Source organism: Lynx canadensis, chromosome D3 (assembly GCF_007474595.2).
Source record: "Lynx canadensis isolate LIC74 chromosome D3, mLynCan4.pri.v2, whole genome shotgun sequence".
Classification (NCBI taxonomy): Eukaryota; Metazoa; Chordata; class Mammalia; order Carnivora; family Felidae; genus Lynx; species Lynx canadensis.
The window spans coordinates 57320090-57338052 of record NC_044314.2 but is presented as its reverse complement, the minus strand read 5'-3'; the positions used below and the strand labels follow the sequence as shown (position 1 = coordinate 57338052).

The window sequence follows — 17963 nt, the reverse complement described above, 5'->3', positions numbered from 1 at the left end:
AGCCTTGGTTTCCAGGCTTTTAACTAATACTCTCTGTGTGTTGAGAAAGGCTGATTTTAAGAGAAAGTGTTCATTATTACAGCATTTGAAGAGAATCTTTCCAAAAGCAAAGTATCTGTGTTGGTATCGGGGTGTTAAAATGGAACCCACGAAAGAAAATACTTTCAGGTTTTATTGTTTATTTTATTTATTTGTTTTTCAATTTACTTTTTTTTAACTTACATCCAAGTTAGCTAGCATCTAGTGCAACAATGATTTCAGGAGTAGATTCCTTAATGCCCCTTGCCCATTTAGCCCCCCCCCCACAACCCCTCCAGTAACACTCAGTTTGTTCTCCATATTTAAGAGTCTCTTCTGTTTTGTCCCCCTCCCTGTTTTTATATTTTTCTGCTTCTCCTCCCTTATGTTCATCTGTTCTGTGTCTTAAAGTCCTCATATGAGTGAAGACATGATGTTTGTCTTTCTCTGACTAATTTCACTTAGCATAATACCCTGTGGTTCCATCCACGTAGTTGCAAATGGCAAGATTTCATTCTTTTTGATTGCCGAGTAATACTCCATTGTGTGTGTGTGTGTGTGTGTGTGTGTGTGTGTGTGTATTTTTTTTTACCACATCTTCTTTATCCATTCATCCGTTGATGGACATTTGGGCTCTTTCCATACTTTGGCTATTGTTGATAGTGCTGCCATAAACATGGGGGTGCATGTGCCCCTTTGAAACAGCACACCTGTATCCCGTGGATAAATGCCTAGTAGTGCAATTGCTGGGTCGTAGGGTAGTTCTAATTTTAGTTTTTGAGGAACCTCCATATTGTTTTCCAGAGTGGCTGCACCAGTTTGCATTCCCACCAGCAGTGCAAAAGAGATCCTCTTTCTCCACATCCTCACCAACATCTGTTGTTGCCTGAGTTGTTAATGTTAGCCATTCTGACAAGGGTGAGGTGGTATCTCATTGTGGTTTTGATTTGTATTTCCCTGATGATGAGTGAAGTGGAGCATTTTTTCATGTGTCGGTTGGCCATCGGGATGTCTTCTTTGGAGAAGTGTCTATTCATGTCTTTTGCTCATTTCTTCACTGGATTATTTGTTTTTTGGGTGTTGAGTTTGATAAGTTCTTTATAGATTTTGGATACTGACCCTTTATCTGATATGTCGTTTGCAAATATCTTCTCCCATTCTGTCGGTTGCCTTTTAGTTTTGCCGATTGTTTCCTTCACTGTGCAGAGCTTTTTATTTTGATGAGGTCCCAATAGCTCATTTTTGCTTTTGTTTCCCTTGCCTCTGGAGACCTGTTGAGTAAGAAGTTGCTGCGGCCAAGATCAAAGAGGTTTTTGCCTGCTTTCTCCTTGAGGATTTTCATGGCTTCCTGTCTTACATTTAGGTCTCTTATCCATTTTGAGTTTATTTTTGTGTATGGTGGAAGAAAGTGGTCCAGGTTCATTCTTCTGCATGTCGCTGTCCAGTTTCCCCAGAACCATTTACTGAAGAAACTGTCTTTATTCCATTGGATATTCTTCCCTGCTTTGTCAAAGATTAGTTGGCCATATGTTTGTGGGTCCATTTCTGGGTTTTTTATTCTGTTCCATTGATCTGAGTGTCTGTTTTTGTGCCACAGGTTTTATTTTCTGAAGAATAATTATAGCCTCCAACCTCTGTATCCAGCGTACCTGGAGATGAATTGTTATTAATTTTATGAATGTCGATATGAAGAATTCCATTCCTGTTTAATGTAGGGGGGGGGCAGTTAGAATCTGTATATGCTGGTGAAATGATGAAATGCAGAAATGCTCCTTAGTAATGAGACTGAGGCTAGCTTCTGCCTGAACTCGTGATGCTCATATTGGAATTATCTGAACACAAAAAAGAACCAGAGGTTTTATGTGGAAATTGGAATATCTATGAGACCTCTTTGGTTTATATGAAATTGTAATTCATAAATAACATTTCATCATTGCTTAGAATGTTTGACAAGGCATTGAACATGTATAGATTGAATACCAACTTTTGGTAGGCTAAAATGAAGTTTTCTTTTTTAATCGTTGCTTGCATCTTCTTTTATTGTCCCCAAGTAAGTGAGGCTTGACGGTAACAAATGAGAGGTGCTGTTAGCCTCTCTTCTAAACTACCATGCATATAGTTATTACTATTAAACTTTTTGGGTTAAAATGTATATAAATTTTAACTCATTAATTCTACTTCTGTAATCAGAGCTGTAGAAATATTTGCATATGTGTGCAAAGATGGATATATTTTGGCATTGCTTATACTCACAAGCAATCACAGGGGAAACTGAAATATCTACTTACAGGGACCTGATTTTTATATATCGTGGCACACACCTACAGTGAAATAGTGTACAAACACTGAGAAAAGAATAAGGTATATCTGTAGGTACTGAGTTGGAAAAACGAGCAATTAAACTATGTAACTGGGGGCGCCTGGGTGGCTCAGTCGGTTAAGCATCTGACTTCGGCTCAGGTCATGATCCCACGGTTTGTGAGTTTGAGCCCCATATGGGACTCTGGGGTGACAGTTCAGAGCCTGGAGTCTGCTTCAGATTCTGTGTCTCCCTGTTTCTCTGCCCCTCCCCTGCTCATGCTCTGTCTCTCTGTCTCTCTCAAAAACAAATAAACATTAAAAAAATATTTAAAAAATCTATGTAACAATGTATAATATGGTATTTTGGAAAAAATTCATATCTACGTGTGTATCCATATACATATGGATAGCTCTTTCCATATCCAAACTAGCTCCTTCTAGTTTGCACATTTGCGTACTTTTGAATATTTTACTTCTTCAATCTAAAAAGGTCCTAACCACCCCCAAGGTGCACAGTAGTAAGAGACAGGGTGTGAACATCTCTGTGAGCTCTGCATCTGAGAGACCCTCACATACATGCTTTACTTTGCTTATATCTTGTTTCCATTGAGTCTGTTCCTTTAGTCTTTAAGGAGGAAAAACAAGTCTGAACTGAAATGGGGCTGACCCTGAACCCTGTCACTCATTCCGGAAACTCCCACAGGTCAAAAACATAGGCTGCCCCAGAGGTTTTTTTCCAGTGGGTTGCAAGTACCCATCTTAGCCTGTAGGTGGCGCAAGGGGCATGGATAATTGAAAATGTGGAGGCAGGGGTTGTGGAAAGGAAGGAGCCAAAAGCTGAAATCCCTGAGAAGATCTGAGAGGATTATTAAATTTTGAATGGCTCTGTCATTTTGCTTCTAATGGCCCATCACATGGCTCCCTACTTCGGGTTCATTTATTTTCAGATGGCGCCCTCCCCCATGTGCAGACCTTGCCCTGCTTTTCCTCCTTGCTGCCTTTCCAGTCAATTACCGTCACGGGGCACCTGTCAGGCTGCATCTTCCCGTGCTTGCTCAGGGTCTTGCACAGCTCTCTCCAGTCCCCTTTCCATCTAATAATCCAGGTGATAATGCCCTTCAACCTCAGAACAAGACCCTTTTCACCTGGAAAGCTTTCTTGTTCGGTGACTAATTTGCTGTAATGTGTGTGATCGTACAGATTCGTTGTAATCTGTCAATTCTTGGCCTCTGCGCCCACACGATTGTCACTGGCTGGGTGTGCGAGGAATATCTTTTGGACGTGACAGATGCATGCGATAGTGTTGGTCACATGTTTGTTTCCCTTCTTTTTGCCCCCAGTAGATTTTAAGCCCTAAAAAGGTTGTCTGTCTGGTGTAATCACTTAACTTTCAGAGCAATATGGAGTATCCTAAGACTTATGAATAAGTGCCATAGGCAGATTTGAAGCCGTGGATCTAAGAATTCAAAAAACTATGTTTTTTCTTCTAGTTTTAGTCCCACTTGTGTCTTGGAAGGTGATCACGATTTCCGCTGTGATGCCTGCATTCTGGGCTACGAAGGACAGTACTGCGAAAGGTACTGGGGCGGGGGCTGATTACCATGCGGAAATCGCTAGGCGCGTCTGCCCCGTTGATGCGTACAGGGCGTATTTACTAACGGCATTGGGGAGGTGTTATCAGTTTGGATGGGCGTGACTGATACGGGACCTTATTACTATTCCAAAACAGCATCTACGTAAAACGTAGAATGAGGCAAATGGGCCCACATTCTTTGTATTTTATTTGGCAGAAATGACCGCTATCCTTGAACAAGAGTTGGTGTAATATACCAACTTGTTGCTGTTGAAACTACTGTCTGTACTTCTCTGCAGGTGCTCCTCAGGCTATCACGGGAACCCTCGAGCGCTGGGTGGCACTTGCCAGCGGTGTGACTGCAGCCCCAGTGGCTCTGTCCACGGTGACTGTGACCGCAGGTCCGGGCAGTGTGTCTGCAGGCCAGGCGCCACAGGGCTCCGATGCGAGGAATGTGAACCGAGGCACATTCTGCTGGAAAGCGATTGTGTTTGTGGGTATTTTCTTCCTCTAAACCTTTAAAGATTTTTCTCTCTCTCTCCAATGTTTCCCTGTTATGGCACCTGCAAGGATAAAGTAGGCGTGTCTGCGAGCTATCTGAGGAAATGACAGATGGACTCCGAAAGGAAATACATTTGGCATTCATTGCCATCGGTCCAAGTCAAAGACAAGCAAACGCACTCTGAAGTTTGGAGCAGTAGAAGGAAACATGCGCCCGGCCTGGGATCCACGCTGGGCATCAGTTGTTCCTTTCTGTGTGACCCCAGGGGAGTCACCGATCTGATTTGAGGCTTAAAGGCATCGCCTGAGAATAGGGGCTCAGCACTTCTTGCTTCCCTCCCATCACACAGGCGGAAGGGAGAATGTCCTCTGCCCATGGATGTCATTACTGCAGAATGGCTCGTGCAGATCCATGAGAAAACGTGCAGACGGCTGTGCATCAACTTCAACTTTCTTTTTCTTCTAGCTTGTGATGATGAATGTGTGGGTGTGCTGCTAAATGACTTAGATAATATTGGGGACGCCATCCTTTCTGTGAACCTCACTGGCATTATCCCTGTCCCATCTGGAATTTTGTCAAACCTGGAAAATACAACGAAATATCTCCGGGTAGGTACTGGGAATACGGAGATGGGTAGAAAACCTATGTCACTGAGAGATGGGAGAGTCGGTGGGGTCAGTATTCTGTCCTTCTGTCTGTCTGCCTCATCAGTGTGGGAGTCTCGCTCCTGGCATCTAGGCTTCCTACAGTGTGATCAGGGACTTCATCATCCACACGCTAACCTGTTCCCCTGTGGGACCACTGTGAATTGTTTGACTTGTGGGACGCCTGGGTGGCTCACTCGGTTAAGTGTCCTACTTGGGCTCAGGTCATGATCTCGCGGTCCAAAAGTTTGAGCCCCACATCAGGCTCTGTGCTAACAACTCAGAGCCTGGAGTCTGCTTCGGACTCTGTGTCTCCCTCTCTCTCTGCCGTTCCCCTGCTCGTACTCTGTGTCTCTCGCAAAAATAAACATTAAAAAAATGTTTTTAATTAAAAATAAATAAATAAATAAATAAATAATAAATTGTTTGACTTGTTCCATAAATGCCTCCATAAAAATTCCTCCCCCATGGTCCTTCTGCCTTTTGGGAGAAGACAAGTCCCCTTGCTCCTCTTTATGACAGACCTTTGGATATTTGAAAGCAGCTGTCCTGATACAAATATAGGAAATAAACCTAGACGTATCTTCTTTAATGCTGGAATATGCTGATGATCAACTGTTTTCTGTAAATGTATTATTCTTTTTTTTTAATTTTTTAATGTTTTTATTTTTATTTTTGAGAGAGACAGAGTGTGAGTGGGGGAGGGGCAGAGACACAGAATGCGAAGCAGGCTCCAGGCTCCGAGCCGTCAGCATAGAGCCCGATTGTAAATGTATTATTCTTAACTGGGTTTGTGGGGCACAAAAGTTTCTCTTCCCCAGAAGGTATCTAAACATCTCTGGGAGTAAATCATAGTTTTATGATTAGTCAGACAGGACCTGGGTCAAAAAAAGGAATGGGAAATTAAGAAATTGGCTTAGTGGACAGCTTGCTACTGTAGCATTTTTAATTCTAAATTTTCTTCTAACATTTATTTTTGAGACAGAGAGAGACAGAGCATGAACGGGGGAGGGTCAGAGAGAGAGGAAGAATCCGAAACAGGCTCCAGGCTCTGAGCTGTCAGCACAGAGCCCGACGCGGGGCTCGAACTCACGGACCGTGAGATCATGACCTGAGCCGAAGTCGGATGCTCAACCGACTGAGCCACCCAGGCGCCCCAGTAGCATTTTTTTTTTTTTCAACGTTTATCTATTTTTGGGACAGAGAGAGACAGAGCATGAACGGGGGAGGGGCAGAGAGAGAAGGAGACACAGAATCGGAAACAGGCTCCAGGCTCTGAGCCATCAGCCCAGAGCCCGACGCGGGGCTCGAACTCACAGACCGCGAGATCGTGACCTGGCTGAAGTCGGACGCCTAACCGACTGCGCCACCCAGGCGCCCCCCCAGTAGCATTTTTAATTCTAATTGGAAAAAGTGCAGTTCTTAATTTTGCTTAAAACCTACACGTTAGAGTTTGAGATAGTCAATTTATTGTGTCATGTGGTAATGAAAAGGATTGTCATTCCTGAATGCTGTGTTTTTAGATAAAAGCCTAGGCGTGTGTTTGTGAATCTGGCTGCTTCACCCATCTGCTCGTCTTCTCTCTATAGACATAATGGCCATAAAGAAAGGTTAGGGAACTCTCAGAGATGTTTTTTCACATTATTTCTCCTGAAATAGAAAAAAAAAATGTTTTTGAAAGGTGAAAATATTCTCCAAAAAAAAAAAAAATAGAAAAAAAGAAAGCAATGTTTAAATTTCTTTTCCACTCACTGTAGACCCTCTGGACTAAGAACCAGCAATTTGTTTATTTTGTCCTTTTTAGGAAGCTTTATTAAAAGAAAATACACGTAGGGACCTGGTAGAAGATCAGCTTGAAGATGTTGCAAAACAAACAGACCACCTGCTAAGGGAGGTAAGTGCTTCACACAGAAGACCCGCTTCCCACCCAGCCCTTGAAAGCTATTGCATCGGGCTGGTCTGGAAGGTTCTATTAAATCAGGGCAGGCTCTTTCTCCCGGGAGCTGTGCTCCAGGTACCTTGTCATCAAATTGGTTTTAACCCTCTGCCAGTTTCTGTGCTTTAGCGGGAAGAGACTCCTGACTTAATTTCTCCTGTCACATCTGCCGAGTGAGGACTTGGCCAAGTCTCTGTGCCATCGGCCTTGTCATTCCTTCCGGTGAACCGAGAGGCGGGTGGGTGTGTGGTGTCTGTGCAACCCTCAGGCTTTGGGCTGCGTGCTTCTGACTCGTGCAGCTTGAATGTCAAGTGAGCCTGTTTTGATGTCAGCAGGAATGATGTGTTTGTTCAGCCCATTCCAGATGAATGGTTTTTAGTGAACCCCCCCCCCCCAAAAAAAATCTCATTTGCAGATGGTGGGGGAGGCCTACTGTCAAATTTATAATTTTCACTTTTGGATTTCGTGTGTGTGTGTGTGTGTGTGTGCATATGCATGTGGACATATGTATATAGATATGTGTACGATAGTGTATCTATCATCTCGTGCATGTTTGTATCTAGTCCCTGTCAGTATTCACACACACAATCATGTACCCTAAAGTATTAGGTTGGCCTGTTAATTTAGAATTAAGGATGATTTGGGAAGAGTTTAAGGGTTTAAATGTGGCTTTTAAGTACCTCAGTGAGCAAACATTTGGTAGGAAATGATAAGCTGATTAAAATAATTCTCTCTACCCATTAAAGAAGATTCTCTTTGGATTTTGACTAGAAAACACTTACAGAACCAGTCTGAGTTACTTCACACTCCTGAACATCACAAACAACCTTTCTCTTTACAAGTTATAACGTTCCTAATAAAAATACCTGCAGAGGGCAGCTGGGTCTCTGCCCTTGGGCTGCCGGCCTCACAGACATCATGGCGTTGTATCCTCATAAGGCCGCAGGAGGTAAGGGTTAATATTACTCCATGTTACCGATGAGGCCAGGAGATGGTTAAGTACTAGGTCTCCAGCCCGACAAGGCTGATGGCCTAACACCCCGTTTGCACCTGACTGTGTTCTTAACTCCTGAACCGAGTTCTCACGGTCAGTGCAAATTAGTGAGATTTTACTTTCAAAACTCTATATACTTGCATCCTAAAGTGAATATAGAGTCTTTGCAATAGACACGCTTGGGAGTTTGTGGTTTAATAGCCAATTAGGCTCTTTCAAACAAAAAAAAAAAAAATCCATCTTTTCCCCCACAGACTGAGTAGTAAATTATTTCGCTAACCACTTAGTTTCCAACCCTGAAATGTTAACCTGGGCTCCCATGATGCCGTGGATAGCTTTACTCCATACCCTGGGATATATTTTGTTGCCTAAAAGAGACAACTGGAACAGCAAAGCTTGCGTGTCATTCAAAGTCAAACTAACCTGAGACCTTGACTTTCTGTCAGCTCACTAGAGTGTTAACGAGTAGCCAACATGTAACCAGGGCGACTGAAGGAATCCTTGACAAGAGCCAAGACCTCATGACATTTACTGAGAAGCTGCAGAGAACTATCCAAGGTAGTGTGCTCAGTGTCTCACCTGTGCTTATTTGGTAGGAAGGTCTCCATTTGCTTTACTCGGCGTATGAATAGATGTGTGTGACTTGTACTAGCCTGCCCAGAACCAAAGGCCTGGAATATTCCATAGTTGGGGATCCTGAGTCCTGAATCGAAAGATCATAGACTTTCATTCAGAGTTTTGTCTTTTAGAAAAATGAATGCTTTCTTTTTTATTGTCTTCGTAATTTCTTGTAAGTTCCTAAGTATTGGGTGAGTATGGTGCCTCCCCATTTATTATGAGTTTGTCAAATTAACACTTATTTTTTTTTTTTAAATTTTTTTTTTTTCAACGTTTATTTATTTTTGGGACAGAGAGAGACAGAGCATGAACGGGGGAGGGGCAGAGAGAGAGGGAGACAGAATCGGAAACAGGCTCCAGGCTCCGAGCCATCAGCCCAGAGCCTGACGCGGGGCTCGAACTCACGGACCGCGAGATCGTGACCTGGCTGAAGTCAGACGCTTAACCGACTGCGCCACCCAGGCGCCCCAAATTAACACTTATTAAGTGGAACACAGAGGGCCCGGATGATGAGCCAAACCCCCGCAACAGATCCCAAGAGAACATGAGATGCAGAAGGTTATTACTCACAGGTCTAGGAGGAAGTACCCATCATGCCTCGAGGGGTCACCCAAGGGGAGTAAAGGTGGGGTGCAGGCAGAGAGAGACAGACAGACAGACAGGCCCTGGGGCATATTCTTTTATTGAGGTTTTTGGTGGAGTGCTTTGGGGTCCCAGGCTAAGGCTAGGTTGGTCAATCCAAACCAAAATGGGGGGGAGGGGCATTGGTAAGGCCCATGGAGGTCTTATCAAAGAGGCCCATAAGGAGAAGGCCCTGGGAAGCAGGGGGAACTTGGTCACAAGGGCTGCTGGGGAGGTCCTAACAAGAACTGACATTTGCTTGTTGACCTTGCTGGGGCTGTTATCTGGGGTATGGGCTTGCATGAGGGACTACTGTCAGTTCAAGGTCACTGCAGTCTGCTTGGCCAAACAAAATGGATGCCAAGGCAGCAATACCATGGAGCAGGAGAGCTAAACTCTCGACACCAACCCCTCTGCCCAGAACAGGAGCTGATAGGATTTGGGGCTTCAATGTATACCCACAGTATTAGAATAATTTAGTCCTGCTCAACTGGGATGTGTCATCTGGCTTTAGGAGTGCTATTTTCAGTTTTCTGACTACCAGAAACATATTCTTGCTTTTCTTGTTTGATTGTAGTTTAAGGATATAAAAAGTATTAAATCCAATATAAATTAGACTTTATAGGGCAAAAGGTAAGGAAATTATTAGAACAAATAATTTGTTTATTTAAAAGAGTAGTGTTGGGGCGCCTGGGTGGCGCAGTCGGTTAAGCGTCCGACTTCAGCCAGGTCACGATCTCACGGTCCGTGAGTTCGAGCCCCGCGTCAGGCTCTGGGCTGATGGCTCAGAGCCTGGAGCCTGTTTCCGATTCTGTGTCTCCCTCTCTCTCTGACCCTCTCCCGTTCATGCTCTGTCTCTCTCTGTCCCAAAAATAAATCAAAACGTGGAAAGAAAAAAAAAAATTTAAAAGAGTAGTGTTGAGTATTGGTTCCTTCATACAGTAAATATTTACTGAGAGCTTTATGTGCAAATGTTGGTGCCAGGTGCAGGAAATGGTGAGGGAAACATGGTGGCCACAGCCCTTGCCCTCATGAGTTTATGGATACTGGGGAATACCAACATTAAATAAACCAATAATCTCAAGTTCTTGAGTATTTTAATAAGGGGCAACTGGAGTAAATTGGGATATGTGGGCTGGCCTGGCTTGGCCTGAGGTTCAACCCAATTTAGGTGAACAAAGCTGGCCTCACTGAAGAAGGTTCTAAGTTTTTCCATTTTAGTGCTGTCCACTTTGAGAGGCCTGTTGAATGATTGATGACTGTTGTCCATAGAGATTATTGAAAAAGCAGCAACTCTAAATCAGACCTTGGATGAAGACTTCCAACTACCCAGTTCTACTCTTCAGAATATGCAAAAGAATATTACATCTTTGCTAGAAGTCATACAAAAAAGGCATTTCGTGCAGTTGCAACAGAAAGCCATACTGGAACTCAAGTAAGTTTCTAAATACCATTCATGACACAATCAATTAGAGGTAGGAGCTTGAATACTGAGGGCTAAGGAGGCATGTGGGAGCAGGGGAGGGAGAGGATGCTCTCACTGGGGATGGAATGTCATAAGAGAGGGGCACTATTGTCAAAAAAAAAAAAAATGAAGAGACGGGTGCCAGCTACTCCCAATAGAGGGAGTATAATCAATGCCAGTATCTGTCTTTGTGTCGTAGGTTTTGTTTTTCTTAGTGACTCTGGAACATTTCCACCTAGCACAAACAAAAGAACCTCATGATACCATATTTACTGAAGATCAAGTATAATGCAGTGAATTCCCATGGAAGAAAATATGGTCAGTGGCTGTTACCATGCTGTAAGCTCTCAGACAGATTGACGTTATGTCAGAATGATTTAGCCAGTTGTTCAAACTCTCATTAAAAACCACAATGTGGTGTGACAGATCAAAGAATTGTTAGACATGCTCACTAGGAGTTGTATTTCCTTTCAGGCTTTTTTCTTAGTGTTTTCACAGTTATTCCTTGATGTAATGTAGCACAAGCTGTGTCTCTCTCGGGTTGTGATAAATATCTTAGTAGGTACACCATATGCCATCAAGACTCCATTCTCTACAGTGCAATATTTAATCTATTTTAACATATTTTGCTATTTTAAATAATGTGATGGACGTCTCAGACAAAAATCTTTTCCTACATCTTACATTATCATCTCTTATTAGGGTAGATATTAAGAAGAGAAATCATGTAGCCAAAGAATTTGCATTTTGAAGATTCCTGACTTGTGTTTCTAAATTATTTTCTAAAAGATTTAAAAACAATTCCATTACACTTCCACTGGCAACACACTGCAGAGTTGAGCTTACGTCTTTCTTCACATACGTCTTTTTTTGAGCTTATGTCAAAATCATTGAATATGAGGGGCGCCTGGGTGGCGCAGTCGGTTAAGCGTCCGACTTCAGCCAGGTCACGATCTCGCGGTCCGTGAGTTCGAGCCCCGTGTCGGGCTCTGGGCTGATGGCTCAGAGCCTGGAGCCTGTTTCCGATTCTGTGTCTCCCTCTCTCTCTGCCCCTCCCCCGTTCATGCTCTGTCTCTCTCTGTCCCAAAAATAAAAAAAAAAAAAAAAAAAAAAAACGTTGAAAAAAAAAATCATTGAATATGATACTTGACATTGTTGATTTGTTAGGTAGAAAACAAAAGGAGGAACTTACTGTCAGATGGCATTTGGAGAGACAACTAGTAAAATAATCACTGGAACATTGGTTAGGGCCAAGAACTCGTAACGAAATGGCTGTGAGGAGAGATCAGAGGAGGGTGAGGTCCCAGGAAATGGCGAAGAGGGCTGCCATCTTGGAGCACCTGCTCTGGGCTGGGGAGGGCGCAGGCTTCACTTCTCTCATCCTGTCACATAGTCATCTCCACTGCTTTGTGAGGTTGGGGAGGGTCCAGCTGGGGAGATGGGTCCAGAGACTACAAGTACTTTGCCCAATATTAAACCTCCAGGATCATATGAAACCTGACCACACACCTAAACCCTATGATCTTCCAACCCAATGGACGGAAGAACCGCTTGAGACCCAGTCCATAAAAGATGGGTGGGTGGAATTTCAATGTTCGGATCAGAGACGTGCTAGGTTATAATCATGTTTCCCTGACCCTGACCTCTCATGTGCATTCTCCCTTCGCCTGAAATGTATGGCATGGGAGGGAAAAGATCTCACCAGCACCTGTCATTCTTGAGGCAGCCATTCTAGGCTCAACGCTGCTTCCCAACCATCCTTAGCTCCACTGCCTCTAGGATTACACATAAACTTCATGTATTCAATTCCAGCTCTCCTGGGGCTCCCTTATTGGCCCCACTGTTCCTGTCATCCACACATGATGTATCCTCTCATTGCATCTTCCCTCAGCTGCCTATCAGAGTCAGTGGGGGAGCTTATTAAAGATGAAGATCCCCTGGAGATTCTTGGGAATCATTAGTGGGGATGTCTCTCCCACTATTACCACAGTCAGTTCAGTCGTTCATTTGTTCCTTCATCAAATGGATTGAGTCCCCAGGGGATAGGCATTGTGCTGGGAGTTGGGGACACAAAGGAGAACAGAGCCCTCCTCCCCACTAGGAGCTTGTAGTCCAAATGGGAGAAGTTCATTTTCTAAGTAGCATTTGGGAAGAAGGGGAGAAGGCAGGGTGGCCCCTCTCCCCTATTCCCTTAGGGCACCCGGCCCTCTCACCTGCTGGGCCCTCACTACACTTTTTCTGCTGTTGTGGCGCTTTTTCTATTTGCAGTAAAGTTACTCATAAGATTGCTCATCTCTCTCTTCAACTCGTAAGTAAAATCATTGCTACTAAAGATACCTTTTATTTAAAAACATTTAAGAGTTTATTTATTTTTTTTAACATTTATTCATCTCTGAGAGACAGAGAGAGAGAGAGAGAGAGAGAGAGAGAGAGAGAGCATGAGTGGGGGAGGAGCAGAGAGAGAGGGAGACACAGAATCCGAAGCAGGCTCCAGGCTCCGAGCTGTCAGCACAGAGCCTGATGCGGGACCCGAACTCACTGACTGTGAGATCATGACCTGAGCCGAAGTCGGACGTTCAACCGACTGAGCCACCCAGGCGACCCAAAAACATTTAAGAGTTTAAAATGTGTTCTCTGGCCTTCTCTTTCTTATTTTCCATAGATAATCCCTGAATGTTTATGCCATTTCAAATTTCACAGATTATTTTATGAATTATGTATAAACTTTTCATTATGACTCTTAGAAAAGTGGTCATTTATGCTGAAGTATGGCATTCTTTTTTTTTTTAATGTTTATTTACTTATTTTGAGAGGGAGGGGCAGAGGGAGAGGGAGAGAGAAAATTCCAAGCAGGCTTCACACTGCCAGCATGGAGCCTATGCGGGACTCAATCTCACAAACCATGAGATCATGAACTGAGCTGAAATCAAGAGTCAGATGCTTTACCAGCTGAGCCACCCAGGTGCCCCACTGCTGAAGTATGGCATTCTCATAGGTGAGAATATTTATCACACCATCCAGTTGCTTATCATGCTTGTGTTGGGGTCCCTAAGACCATTCAGAGTTTCACTAGGACTCTAGGACTCTCCAGACTCATGGCCAAGATTTCTTAGGTGATGTATTTAGTATGCCCAGCTGGATACATAGGGGAGAAGATACAGCAGAGCCTGGAGGAAACCGCGCAACTTTTCCTAAGCTCTCTCTCCTCCATGGGGGTCACAGCATATACTGTCCCAGCAATGCAAATGTGGCACCATGTATGGGATGTTTCTACCCATGAGAAGTTCAGCATCCAAGGTTCAAACGGGGGGCTGGTCCCATATGCACCCTCTACCAAGCACATTCCAAATTCCAGACTCTCAGAAGGAAAGTAGGTGTTCAACATAAACCACATTGTTTGCACAAATGGTCGAGGCAGTGAGCCACTCTTATCAGTTAGGGATTGGTGGGAATGTTTGCAGATGCCAGCCAAGGGCCAGATTTGCCAGCAGGCCTTTCTAAGGATAGCTGACTCCTTTACTGCATGCTATCAATTATCCTTTGTAGCTGTATATGCTAGCTGTTTTCCATGCTCGTGTTCCCAGAGCTATCCAACGATACTTCATTAAAGAAATGCGTCCTGTGACTACGTAAGTTTGGGAAAGGCAATGTCTACTAAGGAGAGACAAGGACTTCTCTTCTCAAAGCTTTTAGTATGCTTGCTTCTGTGCATCGAGACTGTCCAGGAGGAGCTGAGAGAATACAGCCCAACTTACTTCACCATGGCACTCTTTCTCGTGGAACCTGCTTCCAACTCATGGGGCGTTGGTGCTGTGGAGGAATATAGTTTGAGGAACACTGGCTTAACCGTATCAGTTGAAGAAATTTTGAAGGAAGAAATGAAGAGTGTTGAGTTTTTTTGTTGTTGTTTTCTTTTCAATCTTTGCCAAGTCACTGATGACTATATCCCTGCATGTGATCAGTTTTTGGTGGTAAAGTCGCTTCACGGATGAAAAGTTGACCTGTTTTAAAATTTCGTAGAGACTTTAATGGTGAGAAGTGACTGATCCAGTCTACTCTCACCGCTGTTGTTTAACATAGTGTTGGAAGTTAGCCTCAGCAATCAGACAACAAAAGGAAATGAAAGGCATCCAAATTAGCAAAGAAGAAGTCAGACTTTCACTTTTCGCAGATGACATGATACTCTACATGGAAAACCCAAAAGAATTCACAAAAAAGCTGCTAGAACTGATACATGAATTCAGCAAAGTTGCAGGATACAACATCAATGTACAGCAACCTGTTGCATTTCTATACACCAAAAATGAAGCAACAGAAAGAGAAATCAAGAAATTGATCCCATTTACAATTGCACCAAGAACCATAAAATACCCAGGAATAAACCTAACCAAAGATGTAAAAGATCTACATGCTGAAAACTATAGAAAGCTTATGAAAGAAGTTGAAGAAGACACAAAGAAATGGAAAAACATTCCATGCTCATGGATTAGAAGAACAAATATTGTTAAAATGTCAATACTACCCAAAGCAATCTACACATTCAATGCAATCCCAATCAAGATTGCACTGATATTCTTCTCAGAGCTAGAACAAACAATCCTAAAATTTGTATGGAACCACAAAAGACCCTGAATAGCCAAAGTAATTTTGAAGAAGAAGACCAAAGCAGGAGGCATCACAATCCCAGACTTTAGCCTCTACTACAAAGCTGTAATCATCAAGACAGCATGGTATTGGCACAAAAACAGACATGCAGACCAACGGGATAGAAAAGAGAACCCAGAATTGGACCCACAAATGTGTGGCCAACTAATCTTTGACAAAGCAGGAAAGAATATCCAATGGAAGAAAAGACAGTCTCTTTAGCAGATGGTGCTGGAAGAGCTGGACAGCAACATACAGAAGAATGAAACTGGACCACTTTCTTACACCATTCACAAAAATAAACTCAAAATGGATGAAAGACCTGAATGTGAGACAGGAAACCATTAAAACCATAGAGGAGAAAACAGGCAACAGCCTCTTTGACCTCGCCTGCACCAACTTCTTACTTGACACATCTCTGAAGGCAAGGGAATTAAAAGCAAAAATATACCATTGGGACCTCATCAAGATAAAAAGCTTCTGCACTGCAAAGGAAACAGTCAGCAAAACTAAAAGGCAACTGACATAATGGGAGAAGATATCTGCAAATGACATATCGGATAAAGGGTTAGTATCTAAAATCTATCAAGGACTTGTGCCCCAATGTTTATAGCAGCGCTTTCAACAACAGCCAAATTATGGAAAGAGCCTAAGTGTCCATCAACTAATGAATGGATAAAGAAGATATGGTTTATATATAATGGAATACTACTTGAAAATGAGAAAGAATAAAATTTTGCCATTTGCAAAATGTGGATGGAAGTAGATGGTATTATGCTAAGTGAAATATGTCAGGCAGAGAAAGACAGGTATCATGTTTTCACTCATATGTGGAACTTGAGAAACTTAAGACCGTGGGGGAGGGGAAGGGGAAGAAATAGTTTCAGAGAGGGAGGCAAACTATAAGAGACTCTTAAATACAGAGAACAAACTGAGGGTTGATGGGGGGGGTGAAGATAGGGGAGAAGGGGAAGTGGGTGATGGGCATTGAGGATGGTACTTGTTGGGATGAGCACTGGGTGTTGTATGTAAGCAGTGAATCATGGGAATCTACTCCCAAAGCCAAGAGCACACTGTATACACTGTATGTTAGCTAACTTGACAATAAATTATATTAAAAAAAAGTGACTGGTCCATGGTCAGAAATTAGAGATATATTGGATTTACTTGTGTGTCTCCCATGTACTTTGAGTTCTTGTTGCCTGTATCATAATGTGACTTCTTACAATCATGAGAAATCATAAGAATGTTCAAGTAATTCCTGGTGGTGCTCTTATGTCAGAGTTCAAGCGTGCGCCTTTGCAAATGTTTTCTACTGTGTCTTCGGCCAGCAATCTTGTATCTGTGAAAGCTGAGGGTGATTCACACGGCATTTTTCCATGAACTCTTTTGAAGTTCTCCTAACAAACTGAAGCAGGAAGCTCATGGGATATATTTAATCCCTGTCAAAGTTTATACTGTCAAAATTTCATTATTCTATGTAACTGTGGATTCAAAATTGACTTACACAAGCAATTTGATAGCATATTTACAAAAGAATAGGAAAGAATATCTTTTGATTTCCTAAAGCGTGCTCTAGTATCCATGGTACAAATTAGATCTTTCTGGCACTTTGGATTTGAAGTTTTTATAAGGTCTATTTTTTAAGTCGCTGCAGAAAAACCTTTATGTCCTCTGAGTGCGTTGGTAACTTCATAGCAAATCGCTGAATAGCCTCTTTTCAGTTTCTTGCCATACAATAACACAAGACTACAAGCTCCCATCGCCCCCAGACCGTGGGCCCAATTTTCTGCCCCCAGATTCACAGAGATGATTTCTTTCAGTTCTTTCACTAACACATGTTAGGAAGTTTGTAAATGAAGATAGTTCGTTAAGGATAAAGTATACACATACCCTGCCTGTAGCGGTCTTAGAAAAATTACTCCTTTTTGAAGAGGTTATGATGTGATTGCATTTGCGGTTTCACCAAGACGCGGCGTGTGGATATGCAGATCCTTCCGCTCCGTTTCATGATGTGAGCGTTGTTCATTTACTCACTATGCGCATCGTCTGTATTTATCAGGGCTGCTGAAGATTTATTGTCACAGATTCAGAACAATTACCAGAAGCCACAGAAAGAGTTGGAGGTATTAAAGGAAGCAGCAAGCAGCCTTCTTTCAAAACGCAGCAGTGAACTGCAGGCAGCGAGGGACCTTGTGAGGGAAGCAGAGGTGAAGAACCAGGAGAGCGACCGCCTGCTGCACATTGTCAGCGCCAACCTGCGAGAATTTAACGTGAGTCTTTTTTATATATATAATTTTTTAAGTTTATTTATTTTGAGAGAGAAAGCGCGCAAGCAGGGGAGGGGCGGGGGGATGGGGAGAAAGAATCCCAAGCAGGTTCTGTAGGGCTGGAACTCACAAACCTTGAAATCGTTTCCGGAGTCTGAATCAGGAGTAGGCACTGACCGAGCCACCCAGGCGCCCCTAAATGTGAGTCGTAATAAGGACAGTCTCTTTCCTTCTCAGGGCTGGGATCCAAATTCTCCTATGTAAATAATAGCATTTTTAGCTTTAAAAATGAGCCCCAAGTACTAACTTCAGCACACAGTGTCAGGCACCGGCATTTGGCAGCTGACTTGCTCTTTTGAAGCATCCTCAAAGGCGAT

At 43.1% G+C, this 17963-nt stretch overlaps 1 protein-coding gene across 1 annotated transcript in view; it reads left to right on the top strand.

Moving 5' to 3' along the window:
- The window catches only part of LAMA1 (laminin subunit alpha 1), a 152009-nt gene that overhangs the window by 95683 nt on the left and 38363 nt on the right, over window positions 1-17963 (top strand). The window contains exons 32-38 of the mRNA XM_032595339.1: window positions 3810-3896; window positions 4192-4385; window positions 4860-5002; window positions 6843-6932; window positions 8415-8526; window positions 10480-10642; window positions 17379-17589. Of these exons, the coding sequence (XP_032451230.1) occupies window positions 3810-3896; window positions 4192-4385; window positions 4860-5002; window positions 6843-6932; window positions 8415-8526; window positions 10480-10642; window positions 17379-17589 (1000 nt within the window). The remainder of the gene's footprint in view (window positions 1-3809; window positions 3897-4191; window positions 4386-4859; window positions 5003-6842; window positions 6933-8414; window positions 8527-10479; window positions 10643-17378; window positions 17590-17963) is intronic.